At 37.2% G+C, this 18,075-nt stretch overlaps 2 protein-coding genes across 3 annotated transcripts; one reads left to right on the top strand and one right to left on the bottom strand.

Annotated features, from left to right (window-relative positions):
- Positions 1–303: 303 nt before the first annotated feature.
- Positions 304–12,534, bottom strand: LOC128030740 (DNA-binding death effector domain-containing protein 2-like). 2 transcript variants are annotated; one of them, XM_052618629.1, is made up of 7 exons: positions 12,374–12,531; positions 11,758–11,896; positions 10,908–11,398; positions 10,670–10,789; positions 9,966–10,094; positions 2,374–2,764; positions 304–1,580 (listed from the first exon to the last, which is right to left on the bottom strand). In XM_052618629.1, exons 3-7 carry the CDS (start codon positions 11,371–11,373, stop codon positions 1,574–1,576), a joined length of 1,113 nt encoding a protein of 370 aa, XP_052474589.1. In that variant the 5' UTR covers positions 11,374–11,398; positions 11,758–11,896; positions 12,374–12,531; the 3' UTR covers positions 304–1,573. The 2 variants fall into 2 exon arrangements, with proteins under 2 accessions (XP_052474589.1, XP_052474590.1); XM_052618630.1 differs by lacking the exon at positions 11,758–11,896 and having other exon boundaries at positions 12,374–12,534.
- Positions 12,535–14,092: 1,558 nt separating this feature from the next.
- LOC128031160 (prenylated Rab acceptor protein 1) lies at positions 14,093–17,395 on the top strand. Its single transcript, XM_052619397.1, has 6 exons — positions 14,093–14,220; positions 14,733–14,851; positions 15,119–15,331; positions 15,634–15,731; positions 15,809–15,910; positions 15,992–17,395. Exons 2-6 carry the CDS (start codon positions 14,781–14,783, stop codon positions 16,078–16,080), a joined length of 573 nt encoding a protein of 190 aa, XP_052475357.1. The 5' UTR covers positions 14,093–14,220; positions 14,733–14,780; the 3' UTR covers positions 16,081–17,395.
- The last annotated feature ends 680 nt before the right edge of the window (positions 17,396–18,075 follow it).

Below are 18,075 nucleotides of genomic sequence, written 5' to 3'. Positions count from 1 at the left end.
AATAATAATTTTAAATCAGTTTGCTCAGCACTTAATTTTACGTGATCCTTTAATCCACATCTAAATAAATATCTGACACATTAATTATATTCTATACAGTATTCTGTACTATATGGTATAATTAACGAGTTAGTGATTATGGGTGCAGGTGCATAACGTTTATTAAACTAAGAACATGAATGAACTGGAAAAAATAGCAATGCTTACTAGAATCAACCAAAGAGATTTTGCCACAACATTCCCAGAAGGAATTAAAAAACTGAAATTAAATGTCTTTAAGCACACAGTATGAGAAAGAGACTATTTTCTTCTGACAGGACTTTATTAAGAATAATAGTTACGTAAATGTACATATAACAAAACAACATCAAGTAATATCTTTCTGAACAAAAACATGAAAACACAAAAGCGTTCAATGTTCCACTCTCAATTCACTTTTATCAGTGACATGTCAAGACTGTTCCAAACTGAATTACAACTAAATACTACTAAACCTTTCTCGTCTTTGTCATAAGAGTAAAAATATAACAAAAGATTCAAAACATGCTTGCTTTAGAAGAACACAATAGTCCAGAAACATGACCAGAGGTTGGTCTGGTTGTGTGTCAAGACTGGTGTCAAATCAGTGGAAATCTAATTAACTAACATTTCTCTATCAACATTTTACAAAGGCATCTGAAAGCCTTGATAAACCTTAACCTTGTTTCTGAGACAAATAACAGGAACTGATTTTTTGGGACACATGTAGTCTCACAGTGGTGCACACTGTAGAAAGTCTTGTTAAATGCAGAGTTACTCTCTGTTCCAACTTGTGACATTTCCTGATCCTCAATAAAGCTTCAAATTTGGCAGCTTCGATAGATTAGTTCCAGTCTGGTGCTGTATAAAGGATTTCCAAAGTCTTCTAAGTTGACTCTTATAAGCAGTACAACAAAGCACTTTGGAGTAGTTAAGTTCCGTAACATATTAACCGATCCAATGGTGGAAGTGTACATTTGGTCACCTGAAGCACTGTTACCAGCCCAAACTCTTAAGAATCAAGTTATCATCCAATCTTTCAAAACCTTTTCAAACAGGAGATTTGGGCACATCCATTTGAGTTACATATTTGTTGTGTATTCTCATCATTCAAATGTTTCACCAAAGAGGTTATTTTACATTTCCCAAACAAAGCTAAATGCATAACTTGAATTAAGGGTTTCATTGTATGTCATCACATTTGGAAACAAACTCTATTCACATACCACCTGTGACAGAGTAATTAGTACAGATGCAGAACCTCCTTCTTTTGTTTTCTATGGGTGTGTTTGTCCATGTTTAAACTGGCCTGCAGTGGAGAGAGGGAGAGAGAGAGAGAGAGACAGCCCTATATTTGAACCAAACCTCTGGACAGTCAATAATAATTTTCCCTTCAGATACAGTCAGTGTCCAACAAAACGGCTGCCCAGTTTAATCTAGACTCTTCCACCAGGCTCTTCTTCCCATTGTCGCCAACACTCAATAGGCGATGAAATAAAAAGGCAAAAAATCTTCATCCATCGTAGCTGAAGGTCCCGAGTGAAACTGACATTTTTCAGGGCCTGTGAGGGAAACATGATACACATTACGTAATAGATAAAGGAACAAAATATACTTAAAAATCCAATGTTCGTGGGATGTAAACAGAGTTCCCTCTGGGGCCGCAAGGTGTTATTTAGGCTGCTAAAGCTAATGTAACTAATAACATAACTTACCTTTAGTTAAAGGTAATAATTAAAACAATTTTAATTTTAAGTTTTTGCAGAATGAAATTGTAATAATATTACATGATATTGATCATATTTATGGACCTACCCGTTCACATTAAAACTGATTTGAAATTATATGTATTGTGAAAAGGGCTATCCAAATAAACAATCAAATTAATAATATTTTAATTTATAAAAATTATATATATATAGGCTTTAGTACAATAACAGTATAAAAGTTAATTATTTAACTTTGAAAACGTTTTTTTTTTTCAATAAGGTTCTCAGCAGTGTTGTTTTTTAAAAACTATAACTTTTCTTTTGATTAATTCACAAAGTTGAATTAAAATATAAATATCTCAAAAATGTCCTTGGCAACTGAAAAATTGTTTAAGCTGAAGTAAAAAAATAAAATAATAATAAAAAAACACACACATATATATATATACAATTTTCTAACGCCCCCTGGTGGTTACATGCTAATATAGAGACAAGATAGGAAGTATATATAAAATTACCCCCCCCCCCCCCTTAAAAAAAGAGATATTTACAAGTCAACCCTAATGTATGATCATTATCAGACCACGTGCACAAATAAAACATAAATAAATAAATACACACAAATTCAAATGCATAGGGTACTTACAAACTTTGTGTTCCCCAGTTTGTCCCATTATGTGTCTGGCTTCTGAGCAAGAGTTTTCTGCCCTCTTCGTAGTCATCCTGATCCACACTAACAAGCAGCCGGACCCCCTCCTGTCCCGCTGCCCTTTTCAAAGAGTCTGTGATGAAGACTCCTTTCAGTGCCTCAAGCAGTGCCCCGCTCAGATAGTCTCCCCAGAAGGCATCCAGGTTGGCAAGTTCTGAGAACTTGATATCACAAACAATAGAGCCCAGATCCCGGGTACGGAGCAATGTGCTCGCTCGGCTGAACAGTTCAAACTGTCTCTCCAACGGCTGCTGCTTGTCTGATGAAACTCCTCCACGAAGGGCCGACTCGTGCTCCGAATACTCCGCACGCACACGTAGCCGGACATCTGCGAGCGCAAGAGTGTTGGAGACAGAAAGAGAGGAAGGAGGGATGAAGGAGGAAGGGTGACATGCAAAGAGGCAAAGAAAATCATGAGGGGATGGATTTGTGAAGATTCAGTGAAGGGTTTTTTGCAGCAAGGATGAAGAGAAACAAGAAAAGCAGTAGCAGGAGGAAAGGGGAAGAACACGAGAGATGAAACAGATCAGCGGGGGGTCAAAAGGAGGGCAAAAAGTACAATGATAATTAGACTTGACATTCAGTTTATGTTTAAATCAAAAAATTGGTTGAGAAATAACTAAGAATAGCACTGATTCATATACATTAGCTTTAAATAAGTTCCTGCCCTGTTTTAATTTTGATTGGTCTGTTACGTACAAAGCATATTAAACCAGAAGACACACAAGTCAAACTCCTTCTGATACGGCTTTAGCTCTATGGTCTACAGATCTACTGGATAACTGAGGTCAACATCCTCAAAATTGTTTAAGGTTGAGATTTTGGAGTTGATTTTTTACTTGTAGTCAGTGAGGCTATGAGTGAAACCAGTAGGCTGATTCAGGTTTTGCACTTAAGATTGGATAAATTCATCATGAGGTGGCTTTCAAATTATTTGCAGGCACACAGGGACTTGGAAACACACTGGTCAAGTCCAACATGTTTACTGAACATTGCACTTGTATCACAAAGACGAGGGAGATTTTAAAGCACATTATCTGTGGCCGTTCGGAAAGTTCAGGTGGACTGAAAGCACCTCAAGCAAAATCCAGAGATGGGCTCACATTTGAGTTTCAGGAGACAGATCTGCTCATATTTATGGTTTGATATGTGGATCCAAATTTGTAGGTGTCGTTATTAACAGGCAGATTTATGCAGGTTGGCTTTACCAAACAGTGGAGGCAGAACTGATGTCATGCAACAGCACAGGGAACAGAGACGGCAAAATACGATTGGAGTATACATACTGAACCAGAGCTTCGCAGTGATGTCATTTCCTTTCATGTCATTAGCTCAGAGGTCAGAGGAGGAAGTGGAAGTGGACCCATCAATCTTCAGAACATTGCTGCAACACAAATCCAACCTTTCTACAGCCAAAGCTCCAACACAAACTCCACCTTTTTGCATGTTGGGACTTTGACAAAGCAACAGTGCACATGAAAAACTAGCCATTGATATAGAGAATAAGCGACAGAGTGACACTTTTTATTCATTATTGAGAGTAAATAGAACATTGTTTAAATGCTTGAATATACTGCATTTATAGATTGCTTGTGAACTGCAGCACGTTAGGAATGATCATTTTGTCTTAGTGTTATTCATAAAGTGACTAGGGCTGTAAACTTTCCCTTGATTATATAATCAGTATAGGACTTTGCTAGTAATTATAATGGCATATAATTATATATACAGTCGATTTTTTTATAAAAAAAATAATACTTTTATCCGGGAATTGATCAAAATTGACACACACTTTACGTTGTTTCAAATATTGAGCAGCCGTTTTCAACATTGATTATAAGAAATGTTTCCTGATCACCAAATTAGCATATTAGATAAAGGATCATGGGACTGGAGTAATGGCTACTGAAAATTCAGCTTTGCCATCACAGGAATACATTACATTTTAAAATACATTAAAGGGGTCATATGATTTTGCTTAAAAGAATATTATTTGGTGTAATTAAATGAGATTATGCGGTTTAAGGTTTATAAAAAAAACATTATTTTCCACATACTGTACATTATTGTTTCTTCTCTATGCCCCGCTTTCTAAAACGTGTCGATTTTTACAAAGCTCATCGATCTGTAAAGTGAGGTGTGCTCTGATTGGCCAGCTATCCACTGCATTGTGATTGGCCGAATATCTAAAGCGTGATGGAAATGTTACGCCCCTTAACATATTGTGACGCCCCATCTGGCCAGAGTGACGGGACATTACCATAAATCCAATTTTAAACGTGATATAAACATGATTTCTACTCATGTCCTCTTTAGGAAGGCCAAACAAAGTAGTTTTGCTTTCTCAACAAAACGAAATGAGTGAGTGAAGGTCTTGAGTGAGCCGAGGCCAGAGGCCTAGAGTAAGCAAAGGCCAGCTTGAGTGAGCAGAGGGAGGCTTGAGTGAGCAGAGGGAGGCTTGAGTGAGCAGAGGAGGGCGGGCTTGAGAACAGCGCGGCCGGCGGATTCGTCCACGGTGAAAGCCGATCCGGCAATCAACAGTGAAAAGTTGATGTAATTCCTCAGCGACCAGCACGTATCAGCTTCAGGCATGATGAATTGGATATCATCCTCTTTTGGAAGGCCAAACAAAGTAGTTTCGCTTTCAAAATGGAACACACAGCGTCTATACAACATGGTGGTGGCGGCAAAAACAATATTACAACGAGAATAAAAGGTGTGCCTTCTTTCTTTGCATTAACATTTGGGCGGCGTTATGCAAATCTTTACAAATAGTGACAAAGACGTGGGGGGGAAATTAGAACGAGCCGTTTTAGGAGGGGTTGGACGGGTCTTAACTTTTATAAAGAATTTCTCTGTGGATTTGAGGCTTTGGTCTTTGCAACTTTACAGATCTTCTTTATGCACCAAAAGCTTGTAACACTCCAAAGAGAGAGGATGAATTTTAATCGCATCATATGACCCCTTTAAATTAGAAAAACAGTTGTTTTAAATTGTAATATGTCACAATATTACCATTTTGCCTTGGTGCACATAAGAGACTTTCTTCAAAAACATAAAAAAAAGGTTTTAAATCAACCCCAAATTTTTGAACAGTACTGCAATATATATATATATATATATATATATATATATTTGTGATCGACAGTACATTGCTACTAATTCTTTAGCAATGTAATGCTTTCTTTTACCATACCAAAAATCTTCTTGAATCATAATTTGTGTAATGTAACTTTTGATTATTCAATTTAAAAACAACTATTCACACAATGGTCTTTACTAAAATATACTGTTCAAAGATTTGCCATTTCAAATGCAGACCAAAATGTAACACTTGACAACAAAACCACCCAAAGCAAGGCTTTCAATGTAGACTGATAGTCTAACTATAACCAGATAATTTTGGTCTTCCCAACAATGTTCTCAAATATAATCTGTAATGCAGGTTGGAAAGCAGACTCGAAACACAAAACTTCTTTAACGTTCTTTTAAACACAGCACACATTTACAGAGCACTTTTAGATCCATTAAATAAACATATCAGAGCTCCTCACATAAACTAATACAGGACATTGGTTTTTCTCAGCTTCCAGTTTCAGTACACAGAAGGTAGCCATAATAAGTGGTACAGTGGAGGTTTTTCTGTCAGTATATTTAATGCCCCCCTTCTTAGCATTACTTTTTTGTGTGCATTTTGAGCATCCCGAAGCATTAAAAAAAAAACATGTATTCACAAATATTCAGATATTTTGTTAAAAATGTTGCAAATTTCTTCTTACAAACAAACAATAATTATTTTCCTAAAAATCAAATAATGCTGTGCATCATTTAATGGGGTGTTGCTCCATGCGAAGAGCTTCCACACTTATTTTGATCCCTCTTTCCTGCTGAACAACAAACCAAGATGGAAGGAGAGAAATGAGGACAAAAGGCTGACTGACTGCACACAAAGGGCAGGGTCAATCTTTTTTTTTTTTTTTATTCTCTCCTTCTCTTAGTATGTGAGGATGGCCAACTTGTTTTTTTTCCTGACACTTGAGTCAGTATGTTTTTCAACTGTGGACATAGAAAAAGGAGAGGAAGAGAGAGAGAGAGAAACAAGCAGTTTTGGATAAATGTTGTTGCAACAGCTTTGCTACTGTATGTCTTATTTTTTGGTCAAGCAGGCAAAGTTCATATGCATAATCTCTTGTCTTTGGGTAAAAGCTACATTTTCTAATTCATTACTGCAGAGGTCTACTTGGCCTACTTCAAGTCTACAAAAATCAAAACACTGGCAGAATTTAATTTAATAAATTAAAGTATCTTATAAATTTAAACCAAATGTTCCAGTGCTGAAAACTTAAATACAAAACACTGGCATGGGTCTAAACAAGAACTGTTGGGTCACTTTCCTCAGAACTGCTCTAGCATAGGTTCACAGAGTATGTTTTTTCAAGGACAGGTCATTGCAAAACTGAGTTTTGGGGCTGAGTTTGGTCAACGACTGTAGAATGGTTTGTTTTTTCAACATAGATTGTGCTGATAATAGAGTCATGTAATGTAATGTTGTATTAGAGGCAAATTAACAGGACACACCCAATGGACTCCCAGAAATGTCCAAGGAATTTTTCATGAATTCTTTGAGTCAGTTCTGTGAAACACTGAGGCCAACAACCCTTCCAGAGAGGACTGTGTTCATATTTTTTCCCAAATGAAGTTAATAGATTAGCACATGTAACTGGGGAAGTGGACAGCAACAACTGAAAACTGACATTTGAACAGAGTATTAGATTCGCCCCTCCTCCTATGCGAGTTAGGAAGGGGGTTCTTTACCTTAGGACATGGACCAGGCGCGTGAGTTAAAGCACACACAAGTCTTGACTGTGTGATCAGACAGAGCGAACAGCACACGCTTGTTTTTGTTGTGAGCTCTGTCTCTTTCACTCTATCCATTCTCCTGCTTTTTCTACTCAATCTTGAGTCAACCTGCCAAGATCAAATGTGGAGTCAACACAGCAAACAGCATGTTCAGCTAGTTCAGGTGTAAAACAAAGTTAAAAATGCATAGGTCAATCATGGTACAGAAGGACTGTAATGCTGCAAGTTGTGTGACAGAATCTGAATAACAAACATCTCCAGGGTGGATCTTGTAGTCAATAGAAAAGCAGTCAAATTTACCGTACAAGATTGAAGATTGATCTATGAATGTTTTATAGGTCAAAAAAAGCTTACAATGCAGTGCAAGCTAAAGTTTAATGGACAGGTGAAGTAAGATAGGGCAAAAAGGATTATCATCTCTCACTTATCAAAAGGTCAGTGCAGAAAGTAGATTAGCTTTGGCTGCATCAAAGCACAGTTACAGAAGAGATTGGAGCAATGCTTTAAATAAGCAGTGGAGTGACAACAGTCAGTGTTTTACTGGACATGAGACACCAGGACATACAAGCTCATAAAGCTCAGTCTCAGTGGCTCAATGTTCAATGATCTCTTCACAGATATTTCATTCAGACACACCACAGGAGTTAATCACACTGAAAACTGCTTATCCGAAAAGGAAAATGAAAAGGAAGAGAAACAGGGATATTTGAAGCTGATGAAAAATGTGACCGGGATAAAAACAAAGAATGTGAGTGTACTTTTCTCTCTAAAAATCGAACCATGAAGGAAGCAGGGGAATCGAAACAAGTCTAAAGCACGACTCAAACATAAATGATGATAACACAACTACAAAGAAGTATTTTATATCTTTATGCTAAAATAATAGACTAGGACTGTTAAAATAATAGATTAAATTATCTTCTGAATTCCATCTTATCACATTGATTTCCCTGGTTTTCATTTATGTTTTTATAAGTGTGAGGTTTAGTGTACGGCTCATGCATCAAACAAATTTTTTGAAGGAATCCACACATTATAAGAACACATTTGAACGGTGAAAATCAGATTTATCGATTTATAAATATAGATCATAATTTTAGGCACACCAAAAGATACACTGTGAACCCGAAGATAAAAAGGGTTGAAAAAGTAAGCAAGACCATGCAGTTTAAATTATTAAAAGAGATGTATTTGCACGATACATTGGGGAAAAAAATGACCTATTATAGTGATAAAACTAATAAATTACTGCAAAATCACAATGGACACAAGTATCTGTACTTAACGTTGTTATGAGACATTCAGCTCCCATAAAAGTGTAATACAGGAAAACCTGGACAGTTTTTAATGTTATACTGCAAATTGAAGATAAAATTAAGATAGGATAAACTGCAACCCCTGATGTTTTGAGATCTGAATGTCCCAGAAAAAAACAGTCCTTGCAGAAAACAAATGTCTCACACAATCACTTCTTTCTTGACAAATATTTTTTTTGCACATTTTGAGAAAACAAGTTTTATCGTGGTTTTTCCTTACCTACTGTGCCATTATTGCCACTCAGTGTGTCTCATGTGCTCTGTTCTGAAGAGATTTTAGCAATGCCCTGATGGCAGGACAGCTCCCATCTAGCAAAAGCACAAAGAGGCTTCGGTGTGAGCAGCCTTTGGCTCCAGTCAGAATAAAACTCAAAGTGATAATAGTGCAGAGTGCAGGGAATTCACAAAGGGATGAATGATGACGTACGTTTAAAGGTGCAATAGGGGATTGTCTTCAGAAACATTTTTTGTTATGCTGGTTGAAAGTCTCTTCACATCCCAATAGCAATCATTAAGTTAAGTGGTCTAAATGTATTTAACTGTATTTATGTATTCTTTAGAAGGCATAGGACAAAGAAATGTTCGATCCGAGCGTTTAACTTGGCTTTCCTACCTGCCTGTCAACATACATATTTGCATACCTATGCACACCCGGTTCGCGCAGACAGGATACATCATCAGCACGTTCACCCATGGCAGGCAAACATCCTTTCTTGGATTGTAGAACTTTTACTAGATGTAATATAATGTTTTCTCACAGGTGAATGACACATGATGTAGATCAGCGGTTCACAATTCCAGTCCTAGCGCATCCCCGCCCAACAACAAATCACGGCAGAACATCTGGTGATGTCCACTTCGCAGGGCACTTAAAGTCGAATAGTACAAACGTCGCACGATAAGAGATGCATATGAAATGTGCAGAGCTGGGGATGTAGCCTATTGTAGTAATGTTGTCTCTGGTATTCTGTTCTGTGAGCATATAAGGATTCAGGGGGCGTGGCTTTGGACGGCGATTGCAAGAAGGGTGGGTTCGTTCACTTTCAGTGCTATCAGGCTAAAGTTAGCATTTTCCAAGATCTCCTACTGCACCTTTAACATGGACCTCTTTTGTAACAGTTTCACTTTCATTCTGACAGCATTAGAGATTCAGGGACTAATGAATGGGTGATTGGTTACTTATAATCTTATCAAGATATGGAGCACTAAGGTACACTCAGCTGGGGAGCATTTTATAGATCAAATCAAACAAAAGGGGAGAAAAAAAGGAAAGTCAAAGAGATTCGTATCAGACTAATAAGAGAGACTAAACAACAGAAGAAGTGTAACAACGACAACAGAAAGTGACCTTACCGCAGGTCACTTTGTTGGTTGTTGGTTGAAGCTGGATTTGGGGCTTGCCCCTAGATTTTCTGCCCCAGTGGTTACCTCTACCTCGCTTCCGTCGTACAGGTGTGGTTGTTGTCATGGAAGAGCCAGCCCCTAACATAGCGAACATAAATTAATAATACACAACAACTAGAGCTGAGCAATTATTACATTAAACATTAATATTACATTAACATAAAAAATGTATTCATTAGGATTTTACAAAAATATTAAGCAATGAGGTGAAATATTTTAATACAGCATGGTAAAATTCAATTTATTTCTGTTAATCATCAGTTGAAACAAATGTCAGTGAATTTATTCAAAACTCAATTCAACAATTTGTTCCATTACTAAAATAAAAGTCTCCACATGATATTTTTCATATATTCAAATGTTTTATTGAAATTATACAGCACTACCATGATTGTTACATTGATTGGTGCAAAAACGAAAATGATTTAAAATATCCTTTACTCTATCCTTTACTGTAGCACAATAATAATACTATTTACTTATAGCGACCAATGATTCAAACGTTCTGTACATTCACAGAAAACCACTCACATCCACATTGCAAAATAAGGTGAATATTATATATTTACAGAAAGTGTGGAAAAATATAGAGACAAACAAAAACATAAAAGAAAAAAACCTCTAATAAATGAATGTGTGAAATCTCTTCTCACCTGCTCTCCACTGGTGGTCTTGTGTGTTTTCCAAGGATGGTATATCTGTGTTTGAACTGAACTGCATGTCCGCTCTGGTATCCACCGCTTGGTATTCTATCTTTTCTCGCTCTGGAGATACTAACAAGAACAGGTGACACATCAGTATCTGACATTACTGATTGAAAAACACAGAGGAATATTTTGGGAAAAAGCATCATGTCTTTCCGTCTAAAGTTATTTTACAGCTGATGCTCACCTTTTCTTCTCTTCTTTTGTGAGACAAAAGGCAGGACATCATGTCGTGTCAGAATTCGCAGCAACTGCAATAGAGGTTTGAGGTTTCCTTCGCTCAAGTATCCTCGCCTCTCCAGCTCCAACAGGAGTTCAACGCCACTCTTGGGTCTGTGGCGACCAGCGATGGGGCAAGGCTCATTCTGCGGCTGTATTCTTCGCCATGTTTTGAGAAGCCGAGGACATGGAGAATTTTCCAGTGAAGACCCATCAGGCCCTGGAGGGGACTCATCAGTCCATCCCTCTGGATCCAGGGGAGGTTTTCCAGGATAGGCTTCATCGAGGAGAAAAGACAAAACTTCGACATCAGTCTCTGTGAGTTGGGAGCCCACGATTTCAAAGATCTCATGGAGGGACAGCATCTCATAGTAGCTGAGGCACTCTGTCTCGTCCCAGTAGAGGGAATATCTTGTGCATTTCGCTGAAGCCATGGTCCCTTCAAATGTCCAAATGTGTCTGGTAAAGAAGAACATGAATACACATCAAATGTTTGTTTGATTACTGGTTAAGATAGATAGATAGATAGATAGATAGATAGATAGATAGATAGATAGATAGATAGATAGATAGATAGATAGATAGATAGATAGATAGATAGATAGATAGATAGATAGATAACACATACCAACATGGCTGTTAAAATACAAAGTAACAGTTACACAAAGCAGAGCGATAACGTTACGGTCTCTTGTCTACATGTTAGCCAACGAGCTAACTTTTAGGATCGACTGTAGGTTAAATATAGTTCTAGAAATCATTCAAATCCATCTTTTGTGTCTACAATTGGTACAGAAACAACATAGAAAGATATTTACATTTCTGTAATGGAGACAGCGCTGTTATTTTGCTCCGAAAAGCGTTTCTGTGGTGACCCGCCCTCAGTCTGTCTGTCCTGCTGTCAGACGCTCCGTCTCGCGGTGTCACGTGTTCTCTTTATATAACGTCACGTTTGAACTGAGGGAACAGACAAAAAAACAACAACAACGACGTGAATTACTGTTTAACTGTAAAACACCGTTGAATTATATGAACGAACTATATGGTTGAGGGTTGAGACTACGTTCAAATGTTCGTGTTTGCTACCATTCCTGCAGCGGACTTCCGCCTCTAATACTAATCTAGATTTTTCTCTGAGCTGCCCTGACATCACACTGCACCAAAACAACTCGATGTAAAACACACACACACACACACACACACACACACACACACACACACACACACACACAAAGATAGGAAAGGATTGGAAAGAAACATGTTACAGACTACACACAGCACAGTAGTCCACTTGTTATCAACGTATTTGTATATTGGCGCACGGACAAGGAATCTTTTAAAACAACAATCGAGGCTTGATTCGATTAGAAATGTTGAGATATAAGTAAAAGCATGCATATTTCACGTCAGTAACAGGTTCAACGAGCATCTTACCTGTACCAAAATGTTTCTCTGGACTGTGTTTAGACTGTGTTTTCACACTGTAACCCTTCCAAACACCACCCACAAAAACAACATTCATGCGTTAGCAAGTTTTGTTGACTGATCTGTGATCTCAGTGCGCAAATTCGCAGATAGTTATGTGTGTATTAGGAGGAAATTCACTTGCATATGATTTGTAGATCGAGGCTCTTTGTCGACAAACCAGTCGTGATATCGTCCCCAAAATGTCACCATATTGGGAAGGTAAATAAAAAAACTCCCTTTTTTTAAAAAATAATAATAATAAATAATATCCATCTAAATAAATGAAAATATAAATTAAGTCAGTATCGAGTAAATCATGTTTAACATCTACCATTGTCAATGGTTAATAAATATTTTGCAGCTAGTGTAACATTAGCTGTATTGTCATCTCCAATAAAAGGTCATCCTCTCAGTATCACTAAGTTCAGTAAATGATGGGATCAGGGCTTCAAATCTGGGGAGAAATGTTCCCCTTACATTGTGATATTAAGGACAAATCAGCAGAAAGTGTTTCTCGTTTTCTTTTTGCTGTAGATCACAGTGTCTACAGATCCTCTGCCCTTGCTCTGTCCACGTTTGTCTATGTCTTCCTCTCTCTATTTCTTAAATCATGGTTACTCTGTAGGCTATTTTGAGAGGATTTGTATTTCTTTAAATAGTAAAATTAATAAATAATTGGCAAATTAAGTGGTTCTGTTTAGGGGTCGAGTAGCATTGGAGTTTGTTTTGAAGGTCAAAGTGTATTTTTAGAGATTCATCATGAGTGTCTTTTAGATTTTTGTCAATTTCTTCAATTTCTTTAAATTGGGGTTGAAGCTGTAGTCGGTGAGGAGCTAAGCTGAACAGCGATCATGTTTAGAGAATGAGATTCTGAGGTTTCATTGGTCGAGAAAGGCTTTATATCGGACTGAATCAGGATCCGGTTGATGGAGGTGATGCCAGAACTGAACACATCTCTTCTGGATCTCAATCTTCAGTGGGTATCTGCTTAATTCAGCTCTGCAGGCATAATTGGACATACCACTATGGACCCCTAGAACATTTTTGATCATTTCTAGTTCTAGTTTCAATTTTTTAAATGTATTACTTGTCCCTAAATTTCACTCCTGTACAGTAGGATTTGTTCAATGAATGCGTGATATAATTTAATCCATGTTTTAATTGGTCATTTTAATTTGCCAAACCATGATTTGATGGAATAAAATGCCATACACACAGCCAGACTGAAGCCCCCGATGCTGAGATCTCGATGCCCAGGTAAGTGTAGCTTACATACAGCAGACATTTAACTTCAGAGTCATGCAGAGCGAGGTCCGGCATGCTGCCAGAGCGGTCCAGAGCTCTCTCTCTCTCTATATATATTATTAGAAAAGATTTATATATTATATAAATGCTTTTCTTTTTAACTTTATTCGTCAAATAATCCTGAAAAAATTATCTGCATATTAGATTGCTTTCTGAAGGATCATGTGACACTAGAGGCTGGAGTAATGATGAAAAAAAAATTCAGCGTTGCATTACAGAAATAAATGATTTTTTAAAGCATATTAAAATAGAAAACCATTATTTTAAACTGTAATGATATTTTACAATATTATTATTAATATTATTATTAATATCCTGTATTTTTGGTCAAATAAATGGTGTGAAATATCGCTTTGCCTGTCCTGTTGGTTTGATCCCTGGCACTAGGAGGCGGTCTTTACTTCCGCTCAGGATCAACAACTGCAGAAGAAGAGCGTCACCGCTCCTGCTGGCTGACCACATCACTTCCGCCGCACATCATCACACGGAATACATCAACAGAAAATACTGTGAGTAACATTTTTGTTTTAGGGTTTATTTGCCTCTCAATGCGCCGTTTTAGCCATAATATCTAACTTTACAGTCCCTTCTCAAAGCTCAATTGTATCAGATTTCCATAGCTGTGAGGGAATCAACATTATCTAAGAAAGAGCGATTCATTTCCGCTACAGATTTGATAAACAGACCTTGTGGAGTGTTTTTTTATACTAACCCGTCAAAAAGATCGTTTGGTTAAATGGTCTTATGTTTCTTAACTTTATATGTTTTGGACCCATCTGACGTAACGTAATGCTACAGCTCAACAAACTTGTTCTTCCAGATTCTTTCTCATTGTGAATGCAGTTTCTGTACCAGCCCATGAGTGACATCGATTTACTATTAGCGCAAATCATTTAATTTATGACATTTATATCTTGCTGCACAATCGATGGGAAGTGTTCTAAACGAAGTAGCTGGAATAATGAAAGCTATAAAATTGATTATTTATTTTTCTTCATTGTTTAATTAAAAAAATATATAGAAAAAGAGAAAATTGTCAGCAGTTGTGTGCAAGCAGTGACCCGTTGAGATGGATGGAAAAGCAAGTGACCCCTTCAGCAGTGAGGCAGAACAGCTTCCTGGGGCAGGAGCAGTGGGGAGGTGAGTCACCAGAAATACTACAATCCCAGAAATTGTAGAGCAAGAGCCCAACATTTTTTTTTTTTTTTTAAGATCTATAAATTTACAGTAATTCATTTTCTTTCATTTCTATTTTTTAATAATTGTTTTCAAATGCACTAAATTAAAAATAATGCCATATCTGATGTTTTATGCATTATAATTACCCTTGATTGTGTTATTATGATGCAATTATGTTTTTGTATATCTGTAAACGTTATTACTCTGTTATTTCTGTTTTCCTGTCAGGCTGTGGCTGCCCAAAGGTCTGTCTGGGAATGTGATTAAGGATTGGGTGGACCGCAGGCGGAAGTCCATCCGTCCGTGGGCCACCTTTGTGGACCAGCGCAAGTTCTCCAAACCTCGGAATTTTGGAGAGCTGTGCCAGCGCGTGGTGAGGAACTTGGACACCTTTTACAGCAACTACACCTTCATCTTCCTGGGACTCATTCTCTACTGCATGTAAGGAACTGCTTAGTAATAATCATCTAGAATTTTGTATGCAAATGAGTTCTCATTCAACTACATGATGCTGTTTTTATTTAACCTCTTCAAATGACATAAAATACTCACTGTAGTAGAAATATAAAGCGTTTAACAAGCCTCTGTTCTTATGTACACTACATTGGTGTGTGTGTGTGTTTAAGTTTTTCTGTAGGTCCACATTCACGCAACAATCTGGAAGGTGTTTAACATAATAAGCATTCACAGGAAGTTCAAGTAAATTACCAGTTAACTCTTTTCTCTCTCCTTTTCTCCTCCAGCATCAGTTCGCCGATGCTCTTGATTGCTTTGGGAGTGTTTGCTGGTGCCTTCTATATAATTCACTTGAAAACACTGGAAAAGAAGCTGGTTGTTTTCGGTAAGAGAGTGAGATCATGTTGTTTTAGTGGTTCTGTATAAGGCTGTATGAATAACACACTCTTCTGTTTCTCTCAGGTCGTGAGTTGACTCAGGGACACCAGTTAGGTTTAGCAGGAGGGGTTTCCTTCCCTGTGTTCTGGCTTGCAGGTGCAGGAGCTGCTGTGTTTTGGGTACTAGGTGAGATTTTTGCCTTTATCTCATTGTACTTCTGTGTTCTACCCCAAACAGCTCTTCTGTAACTTTTTTTTTCTTATTTAGGTGCTACACTAGCTGTTATTGGGTCCCATGCAGCATTTCATGAGCTGGAGTCGTCTGACATGGATGAGCTGCTCATGGAAACGGTTTAAATCTTTCACCTTTTGGCTCATGTTAACCTAAGTTGTCGTGCCTAATCATATATATTGCCACATATTGTTTGCACTTATTTGGCAATATCAGTTTTCTCACAGATTGGTCAGCAAAGAAATACAAACTGTTAAACTGACATTGCCCTAAAAGGATCAAGCACACTGAAAGGCCTCAAATGCCTTTCATGGTACCTACTGGATATTATGTTTGTTGCATTATTTATTTCTACAGCATCCTCAAAGCACAAACTAAATTGACCGTGACCCAAAGCTAGAAATCCAGTTTAGTCGAAAAACTATTTCAATTGAAATTGTCCTTAAGGGTTTAAGTCAACCAAAACTGAAAATTTCCGACTTGTATGATGGCTTTGTTGCTCTGTGAAACTCAAATGAATTGATTTTGAAGAATGCTTGGAGTTTTTTTTGTCCACAACGAATGGAAAAAGGGGTTCAAAACAACATTGGAACCCATTGACTTTGAATGTATGGACAAAAGAAAAACACTTGAGATATTTTTCAAAATGTCTTCTTTTCTGGACCACAGAAGAAAAGAGAATGTGATACAAGCTTGGAATTCACAGGATTTTGGGGTTAACTGTGCTTTTAAATGCTCCTCTCACACTAAAAGATAAATATGAGTACTGGTAATAGCTTTTGATCAAAATGTTATACTGGATCATCCAAAATAGCGATAAAAAAAAAAAAAACTATTCAGACAACAAGAACGTACCGTCTTGACAGTTTGTGTGATTTATAAGGTACCAGTCATTACAGAATCATTTGTCTTAAGCTATATTTAGCTCATATGTTGTAATATCAGTCTTGTTAGGATCGCTAACGCATGCATGATTTAATAACAGAATGTGTCAGCAAAAAAAAAAAAGTATTCTTGCTATTCAGTGTAACCAGTTTCTGATGCCAATATTCCCAGTGGAAGTTTTTTTTATATACTACTGTGCAAAAGTCCATTAGTATTTTCATCAACAACAACAACAAATTTAAGCCAGTTATTTCTGTCATTTGCTGAAGTCTGTTGGTAGGAAATATGAGTTTACTTTTCCAAGCATTCCTTTTGCCATTAATTGTAATAATCCAGTGAGATTTTTGTTTGCACAAGTCTTACAGTCTTGTGTCTTACGACAGCCAGTGGTCCACACAGAGATCTGATCTCATCAACTTTTACACAGTACTGTGTATATATACACAAATATGTTCTCTCATTTGATGAAAATGTTTCTTTTATTTACCTCTTGCTTCTGTTGTATCATTGAATGGGAAGTGCAATAAAATGTTCAGTCTGTACAATACCCTTAAATCTGTTTATCTTCTCTTTTTTTTGTCTCAACACACATTACAAATTTGTTGTATGTGACCTTTGATGACATCAGACCAGTGACAGTCCATCTCATTTTCTAGTTTCCATAGTGATGACCTTGAGTGGGCTCTACCTCTCCTTTTAAAGCACTGCGGCAAGAGCAGCCGATCGATACTCCATTACAGCAGTGCAGTCAGTAGGGAGGGAGAAAGAGGAGCACTGCGGTGAGCCCATAGCATTTTCCCAACGGACATTAGGTGTGTGTGTGTGTGTTTGTGTGTTTGACAGCCCAGATTTGCAAGTCAGTAGTTTGCAGTGAGATCAATGTATGATGAAAGCTGTGGTCAGCATATTACAGTCACTCTCTGCTCTGGCCTAAAAACAGTTTGTTTCTTGTTTGCAATTGTTAAGAGAAGTAGATGTAATTGTGTTATTGTTCAAAGAGATAATTTTCCCGTTTGAGATGCCAGGGAAAAATAAATCATTTAATAAATGACATATTTAACATATTTTTTATTTATTTAACCTTTAATTTGTATAAAATTATTTTATATAATATAGAATTTTCCTCTGATTTAATCAGTACAGAGTAAGCAGATATTATTCATGCTTTTTAAGTTGTCTCAAAGGACAGCTTGGTGACTCATCGAAAAAATTGTATTTAGTATATAAAAATGCAG

The sequence above is a fragment of the Carassius gibelio genome, chromosome A16, assembly GCF_023724105.1.
Source record: "Carassius gibelio isolate Cgi1373 ecotype wild population from Czech Republic chromosome A16, carGib1.2-hapl.c, whole genome shotgun sequence".
Classification (NCBI taxonomy): domain Eukaryota; kingdom Metazoa; phylum Chordata; class Actinopteri; order Cypriniformes; family Cyprinidae; genus Carassius; species Carassius gibelio.
This window is presented reverse-complemented; position numbering and strand designations above follow the sequence as displayed.

What these genes read in the sequence shown, in the direction of transcription:
- LOC128030740 (XM_052618630.1), bottom strand. Translation starts at nt 11,373, where the DNA reads ATGGCTTCAGCGAAATGCACAAGATATTCCCTCTACTGGGACGAGACA. An exon ending in ACAAAAGAAGAGAAGAAAAG is followed by an intron (nt 10,790 to 10,907) that starts GTGAGCATCAGC and finishes TGTTCTTGTTAG; the next exon opens with TATCTCCAGAGCGAGAAAAG. An exon ending in AGACCACCAGTGGAGAGCAG is followed by an intron (nt 10,095 to 10,669) that starts GTGAGAAGAGAT and finishes TCGCTATGTTAG; the next exon opens with GGGCTGGCTCTTCCATGACA.
- LOC128031160 (XM_052619397.1), top strand. Translation starts at nt 14,781, where the DNA reads ATGGATGGAAAAGCAAGTGACCCCTTCAGCAGTGAGGCAGAACAGCTT. An exon ending in GGGGCAGGAGCAGTGGGGAG is followed by an intron (nt 14,852 to 15,118) that starts GTGAGTCACCAG and finishes TTTTCCTGTCAG; the next exon opens with GCTGTGGCTGCCCAAAGGTC. An exon ending in GGACTCATTCTCTACTGCAT is followed by an intron (nt 15,332 to 15,633) that starts GTAAGGAACTGC and finishes TTTCTCCTCCAG; the next exon opens with CATCAGTTCGCCGATGCTCT.